The sequence below is a fragment of the Mycena indigotica genome, assembly GCF_014461135.1.
Source record: "Mycena indigotica strain 171206Taipei chromosome Unknown Mind.scaff0021, whole genome shotgun sequence".
NCBI lineage: Eukaryota > Fungi > Basidiomycota > Agaricomycetes > Agaricales > Mycenaceae > Mycena > Mycena indigotica.
Genome location: NW_023503020.1, coordinates 20,649 through 28,781, shown reverse-complemented (window position 1 = coordinate 28,781; position 8,133 = coordinate 20,649). Strand labels below are relative to the sequence as shown.

At 56.6% G+C, this 8,133-nt stretch overlaps 1 protein-coding gene across 1 annotated transcript; it reads left to right on the top strand.

The window, feature by feature from the left end:
* Positions 1-355: 355 nt before the first annotated feature.
* Positions 356-4,700, top strand: MIND_01429900 (Aldo-ket-red domain-containing protein; the record flags this gene model as incomplete). Its single annotated transcript, XM_037370680.1, has 15 exons — positions 356-597; positions 661-1,039; positions 1,093-1,259; positions 2,769-2,898; positions 2,939-2,965; positions 3,022-3,223; positions 3,271-3,397; positions 3,454-3,570; positions 3,615-3,701; positions 3,744-3,801; positions 3,850-3,904; positions 3,954-4,096; positions 4,147-4,219; positions 4,264-4,601; positions 4,659-4,700. 15 exons carry the CDS (start codon positions 356-358, stop codon positions 4,698-4,700), a joined length of 2,187 nt encoding a protein of 728 aa, XP_037212902.1.
* Positions 4,701-8,133: the final 3,433 nt, after the last annotated feature.

Genomic DNA, 8,133 nt, shown 5'->3' with positions numbered 1-8,133 from the left:
GGGGGTGGTGCCGCTTGCTCAGCTACACCTCCGCAGATAAGTCCCGCGCACGCACAGCCGACACAGCGGAGGGACCCACCGCGAAGAAGGCCGTCTGCCAGCGTGACCCTAACCCTCAACGCGAAGGCCTGCACCGTCCTGATGCCCCGCTCGACTCGCTCGGGGTCGTTCCCCGCTAGCTCCGCTCCGCGCAGGGTCCTGGGCTCATTGGACAGATGTTCTCCTGACCCGCGACGGCCCGGGTGGGGACCGCTTTGGCAAGCCATACCGTGGCTGGTGGTATATACTGTTCGTGCAAGGGCGTTGCTCCGTCAAGCCTAGTTCAGGAGTGAGCGAGCGGCCGCGGGACGAGAGAATGATGTGGTGGAAGAGTGGTGCCGCTGGTGCGTTTCCTGCAGCTTCCTGTGCACTCGATATCCGACTTCCCGTCTCTGAGTTGGTTTTCCGATTTGCGATTGGAGATTCGGAGCCAGAAGGGGATCTCTGGTCATGGATTCACATCCTCGATCTTGCCATGCTGGTCAAGTTCACTTGGTGCATTGACAAGCGTCTGCTCAGCCTTGCCAGGTTGTCGCGCGAAGATGTCGTGTTCCAGGGGTGCGACATCTTGTATTGCGGATCCAGAATTCATTGGTGTTAACCCACTCTGGCATCGAGCAGCTGCCGCACCTTCCCGGGACTCGAACAGCTGTGCGTTCAGGTCATCGATGGGCCTTATAACACAGAGATGGCCGCGAGCGAGCCAGCTTGTGTGCTTCCGTGTGTGCGCGAGCTGACCACAGCCTGCAAAGTGTTGCCTGCAGTTCTCCCATGCACACCATTTGTGAACAAACTGAAGATTTGGAATGAAGCTGCCGGGAGACTGCTGTTTACGCTCCAGCGCATCGAGAGGTATATTCCGCCCACGATAACTAACGTAGCATTGCAGTCGGATAATGGCAATTACTCCCTTTGGTCCGGGATCCTTGCCTTCTTCCCGAACCTGCGCACCCTCGATTTCCGTGTCAAAGAGTCCAGCGGTGATTCTCGGCCAAGCGAGGTGAATTCTGTCCTGTTATCTGCGGCCTTGATCCTATCAACACCGTTCTCCAGGCCCCTCACTTCCTCGCCAGCCTATCGACCATCCTTCCGCCCACTCTCGAAAGTCTCCGTGTCCATATTTGGTCCTCAAGGGCTGTCCTTCCCGGGGGGCAAACGGGAAGAGTGGGATTGAGCCGTCTTCCAAGCGCGGATGAGCTCCAGGCAGAACTACTGAAAGGGTGTGGCGGTCTACGGCAGATAGTTATCCGTGGGTCATTCCTGGACTTGCAGTGGACCAGCGATTGAATCTATCGCCGACTCGGACATGTGTTTGGACTCGTGCATGCCTAACTCGATAATATTTCTTTGATTGGTAAGACGACAGGGCATTCCAGCATGTTGTCGAATAGATATGACAAGCATCAAATGACCGTTGCCAAAACACAGTCATGCGCGGGGGACAGCTCAGTGCGGAAGAGCTTGCTGGTAAGTGCACGTTGAGTGGACGACAAACTAGAGGATCCGTAGATTCAGCGCGTTAAGTACAATTGTCGTGGGCGTCAAGATACTGGCGGCAAGGAAGCAAAAGCGCCAGTGTCGTTGACGTGTCGCGCAAAGAGCCGGTCCGCGAGGCGAACGCGCGACCGGAGCTACACACCAGGGGATATATGGACCGGGCCCGAGGGCTGGATTTCTAAGGCGAAGGAAGAGCCGTGGGGGGTGGCAAACTTGTAGATGCAGCGCAGCAACGGCTAGCAACGGCGGCGGCGGCGCGCGCGCAAAGCGGGTGGAGCAAGAAAGCTGACGAGCACGGGAGTGGCATTCGACCATAGTCCTGGACGCACTGCCGGCCCGAGTTATGAGAACGAGCAGGGCGATGTCTGGAGTAGAAATGCACCAGAGAAATTGGGCCTCGGATTGTCGTTGCGTGGGGTGGCCCGCCAGCTGGAACCCCTAGTGCAATGTGCAACATCTGGGTTATAGCCCAAAGGGGCAATGCACAACATATGGGATATAACCCAGTTTTCTCTGTCGAAAGTATTTCTTTATTAACTTTTATCTCTTTTGACTATTTTAGTGTCTTATGTCAGGTGAATGGTGATGGGATCAGTGTTCCTAATGTAGTATATTGATTGTGGAACCATTTTCCTAAGAGATCACTGATTTTGATCCCTGCCTGATGTTTTCTTCCCCCCCCCCCCTTATTTTAATTTTGATTCTCTTTTTGTGCTACACCCCCCCCTTAATTAAATAGTGTCTCTTTTTTTTTGCTACACTAAGCCCATAATATTACATACCGAGTCTTTGGCCTGGAAAAAGGTGATTTACCCTCCTATATATGATCTTATATTAGTCATATCATGTTCCCTTAATATAATATATCAAAATATATGCATAGCCCATATGTTGTGCATTGCCCCTCTGGGCTATAACCCAAATGTTGCTCATTGCCCCAGCTGCAAGGGGTGGGCCCGCAGGGTGCGCTAGGAGTCGGTGCAACGCCGGCGTGGTCGTGGAGGAAAGAAACCAGAGATTGATGTCACGGCAGCCGGACCTGATGCCGATCGCCAGTGCCAAGTGAGCCACGGCCTGTTCTTCTCCTTCCATGTGCGCTGAGCGTCCCGCCCCCCCCCCCCCCCCCCCCCCGCCCCCCCGCCGAGGGATGGGCTGCGACGGTCGATGGTATTTGGCGTGGCTTGAGGTGCGTGTTGTGCATTCAGTCTCTATTTCGCTGATCTACTCCCCAGTAATCCCTCACTTTTCGCTGGCGAGTCTGACACCCAGGGTGGCGGCCTCTACTGGGCGGAAACAAGCGGCGTGAAATCAGCCGCGGACGGCCCGGATGGCAAGCAGCAGGGCACAACCGGCGGGGACAAGGTGCGTGTGCTATTTCGTCCGCGTAACTGGGTCCTGATAGTCGCTATGCGTGTTCAAGTTTTTCACGGTGCGTTACCCATGTCTTGCTCATCACGCAGAGCCAATCGCTCATTTCACTAATAGGTCTACTGCCCCCACCGACGGGCGCTCCGCCTTCCGCAGACACCACCCGGCCCGTTCGCCGACGCTGCAATCGATTCCCATTCCACTCCTCTCCACCTGCCCCCCATGTCCTCTCCAGTCCCCGTCTTCGACGCAAAAGCGATGCCCTTCCGCCGGTTGGGCCCCAGCGGTCTGCGCGTGCCGCTCTTCTCTCTCGGCGGCTGTCCGTCTTTGCGCATTCCCCATTGGCTTTAGCTGAGCTCTCGACAGGGCTCACCCTCGGAGGCTCCGTCGTCGGCGAGAGCGTCAAGGACATCATGCAGGCCGCCTTCGAGAATGGGATCAACATGTTCGACACCGCGGAGGACTACCAGAAAGGTGCGGCTGAGCGCGAAATGTGCGTTCCCTGAGATTCCCTTCTGACCACGCTTTCTCTGACTCCAGCAAAATCAGGGGACACGCTATCAAAGAACTTGGCTGGCGCCGCACGGACCTCGTCATCTCAACCAAGATATTCTGGAGCCACGAGCCAGGCACGGGCCCGAACGACACGGGGCTGTCGCACAAACAGTGCGCCACCTTCCTTTCCTTCCTACAACTCTGACTGGCAACAGCGTTATCGAGGGCACGAAGGCTTGTTTGCGACGGCTCCAGATGGACTATGTCGACGTCATCTTCGGCGCATCGTTGCGATACCACCGGTGGGTTTCTTACATTCGCCATAAGGAGGTCAACTGACGCAGGCTAGTTCCGATGGAGGAGATCGTCCGCGCATTTAACTATGTTATCGACCAGGGCTGGGTGAGTGGTGGATTTTGTCTATCCATATCCACTAAGATTCACACGCAGGCTTTCTACTGGGGCACCTCCGAGTGGAGCGCGCACCAGATCGAGGAGGCGCATCGTGAGCGTGTACCTCTCCCGAGACCTCCCGTCGCTTACCCGCAGCACAGATGTTGCCACGCGCTTAAACCTCATCGCGCCGATCGCGGAGCAGTGCAAGCACAAGTCTGCGCCATCTTCTTTCTTCCTTCGAAATAATGCTGAGGAGACGATAGCATGTTCCACCGCGAACGTCCGGAGAAGGAATACGCGCGTGCGTGGGCAACCATCAAACTTCAGCAGTAGCTAATGCTGACTTTGTAGCCCTTTGTACGCCAAGTACGGCCTGGGCACAACCGCATTCTCTGCACTGCAGGGCGGACTGCTGACGGGGAAGGTATATCCTCCTCAACCCTCTAACACGTAAACTAACTTTGCTAGTACAACGACGGCATCCCAGACGGCACGCGCTTCGCCACCGTGCCCATGTTCCGGGGGGCGACGGAGGGTCCCCAGGGCGAAGAGCTGCTTTGGAAAGTGCGTCTCCTCAGCCAAATTGCTGCGGGTGCGTCGTTTCTCCCCGACTTGCTGAACTCTGGGCGGAACCGCTGGCGCTCGCGTGGGTTGCGGCGCACCGCCACACTTCCACAGTCATCCTCGGCGTGTCCTCCGTCGCACAGCTCGAGGCGAACCTCGGCGCGCTTGAGGTCCTGCCCAAGCTGGATGCTGCGGTGTTGGCGCGGATCGAGGCTGTGTTGGGTAACCACCCGCAGGAGCCGGTGCGTATTTCTCTATCCAATGATGAGGTGGATAATGCACTAATGATGTTGGTGTAGGAGACGTATGGTCGCCCGCCGCTGGATCAGGGCATCCTTTGACTCGGTGCAATATCACCCCTATCTTTCCTTTGACCACAAGATCAGCTCAAGTAAGGAAGAATACAAATGCCACTCATTCTCTCGTTTATCAATATTGAATATCTTTTGTGATCTGGTGTGCTCAATTCGTATGTGTCTATATCATGATTATGCGTCCTTTGTCCACTGGAGGTTGAGATGGAAGGGTGGTGCAAGTATCGAAATCCAGCTCAGATTGGGGCAACGGCGAAGCAGCTGCCTCCGTAGCACTTGTCCTGTCTGCATCACCAAGGTGTCGGACGAGGAACCGCTCCGGGGCCACGGCGAGAGAACATACTCGTGTCCGAGTACTTGACTTCGAGCCGCTGCAAACCCAAGGGAAGACTAGCCGGGAAGCCCGTGAGGAAGGCGGCAGGCTGTGATAGTATTGAGTAGGGTATGGGCACAGTTCGGATGACGACACTTAGGAGACATTCACTTACGGCGGGCACGCGTCCGGACAGCATCGTTACGGTGAAGTCGAGGGTATGCAGGTGCGGAAAATGTGCAAAGACCGCGCCCCACACGGCAAGATCGCCGTCCTCCGAGTCGCATTCGAGGGTGAGTGTCGTGATTGTCACGGGGATGCACTGCCTATTGCGCTGCAGCACGGACACTAAGCTTGTGGCATCAGCGTTTTCGACATGCAATGTGTGGATAGACGGTGCAATCCGCAGGAGGAGGGGTAAAGCTTCACTGGCTTCATACGTGGTCGTGAGCTTGAATACAGCGGGAAACAACGGTTCGCCGCCCGTTAGGGCCATCCCACGGCAGCCCCGGATCGTCCACATAGAGTGCCGCCTCGACACTAAGCTGCTCAACTGCGGGAAAGGCCGCTTGCAGCTGCACACAGCCAGAGTAGGTTAGCAACGCGCCGCAGCCCTCGGAGAGTCTAAGCGCCAGGTGTTTTACGTGAGGTAGCACACTCGTAAGCCCTTCCACTGGTTGATCCATGTCCAGGCTGACCGCGGAGAGTGTGATGGGCTCAAAGAGCGCGAACCATTCTGAGAGCGTGCACGTGGGACTGTATGCTGCCGAGGTGGCGACTTTGACGCTTGAGACACGGATACGGATGTCGAGTGCGTTAATAGCGGCACGAAGGAATGCCTGGATCTCGGAGTCCACAGAACAGGCAAAGAGATCCAGCTCAATCGGGCCGCGGACCTGCGCAAGGTTGGCGGCGCAGAGAGCGTGAATATGAGACTGTGGCCATAGAATTTGCGTAGGTTAACGAACTTGGAGATGCCGGCGAATAGCACGTCACAGATGGTGTGCGTGCCGGCTACATCGTTGAATACTGCGTCTCTGCTTCTTTCGGCGAAGCCATTCACTTCCTCCCAGGCGACATTGATGCAGTGCACATACGGGCGCAATGGCGGGGGACATGAAGAAGGCCAGTTTTGCGATGGCATCCACCACCTCATGAGCAGGTGGGAGCTTAAGGATGGCGCCGCCTGACCAGGCAATGCGCTCCTCCCGCGGGCGCATATGGCTTCACGGCAAGCTTGCTGTAGAGGAATGGGCGGGCAAGCAGGCGCAGGCGACGAGAAGCAAGAGCGACGAGCTTGAGCTGGGCGGGCGACACATCTTTGAGCACTTCGTGAAAGAGTTCGTTCGGAAACATGGAGCGACCAGTTGCAGCCAAGCTGGAAGTGAAGAGAGGAAAGCGCTGCCACATATTGACAGCGCACACGTGTGCCCAGCCAATCGGCGTGCCCGGCGCGGGAGCTAATCATGATGTGATCGCCCAGTCACATCTTACGCAATCGCCTCCCTTTTTGTTCCTGACGCCCATCTCGACGCACAATGCCAGCCTTTGCAGCACACCTGCGGCGCCAGCTGGCGCAATGCTACGGCAACACTAACCGATACGCATGCGCCAACCACCCCTTCTCCAGTCGCCAACTTCTCCGGGAGTCTAAATCTGTGGCGACACTGTGCTGCTGGAGATCTTTGCCTGGCGTGTTACGCTGTCCTCGCTTTCCCGACATCACTGACCGAGCGCACCTTTTTTACAAGCCCACTCTTATCCTAGCTTATTCTCTGTCTTCAGACACCAGTCATCAAATCGACCGTATGCTCTACCCGAGCAGGAATACTAGCAACTGCCTCGGATTTCCCAACCGAACTTGGACCGCTGCCCGCGGTATGCAAAATGTGGTCTGGGCCATACTGGATTCTCCTCCGCGCTGCAAGCTTGGACCTTGGCTTGTGCCCAACCACTGGCAGTCCTTTGATGCCCGCGCCGCAGCCACCTCAGCTTCCTGACGCCCAACTCGGTCAGCACCATCTTGCGCACATCGACAATGATCATCATCTTCCAGCATATGGACCTGCCGCTGGAGAGTGGTCATCTTCGGATTTGTTCCTCCACTCCGGTCCGGTATTTATACTAATAACTATGCAGCGTGTGTGCAACAGCACTGTCGAGGACACGAATTAACTCGTCTCGATGCAAAATGCCAGCCTCAGGGGCAGATCTACGCAACACTAGCCGATACACATGCCCCAACAACTCCTTCTCTGGATGCCAACTTATTCGAGAGTCTAAATCTGTATTGAGACTCTCCGCTGAGACGAAATTGCTAACACAGGACTTACACCGGCGCATCGATTCCGACTCTGTGGGTCCGGACTTGGCAAATCAAACGTCGACGCAACTTGAAAGCTCACGCTAACGGGTCTGCGCGCTGGCCATCCGGAGACGATCGTGCCCCGTGGTGCTGCTTGCCATCCGCCTCAGCGCTATGGAGGATAATCCGTACACCTGACACAATATCACACTAGGCGCCTGCCAGGCTACTCGATTCCGCGCGGATTGGTGGCCGCCGCGCTTGCGGTTGGCTTATGCCCAACTGTGGCCGGGCCGTGGATGCTATCGCTGCGGCCGCGTCAGCTTCCCCACGACGATCTTAGCTGCCGACCGGCGCATCGACATCAACTCGACGACGCGCCGCTGAAGAGCATCCTAACTCGGAGGCGTGTTCGAGCTGCCCTGACGTCATTGGCGTCTTCATCAAGATGTTCTGGAGCGGTGGAGCAACAACACGGACATGGGCTGTTTGCGCAAGCAGTGCGCTATCTTTATTCCTCCACTCTGCACCGGTATTCATGCGATGCAGCCCGTGGGCAACAACGCTGTCCATTAGCGCCTCCAAATGATGCGCGCAGCAGATTGACCTCGGAGAAGCCGCACTGTATACTTCTCCAATGCTCAGTGTGCTCTTCCACCTTATCGGTCTTCTGAAAGCACTGATCAACCGACAGTGTGTTCCACCATACTGCATCTGCATTCGACCCTCAAGCATCTATCCCGCGCGGCCCATGTTCTGCGGGATCACGGACATGCCGTCCGCCGGCGCGGCGCACTCCTCAGCCCGCCCGGCAGGTGCGTCGCGGATGGGGACCCACCTGC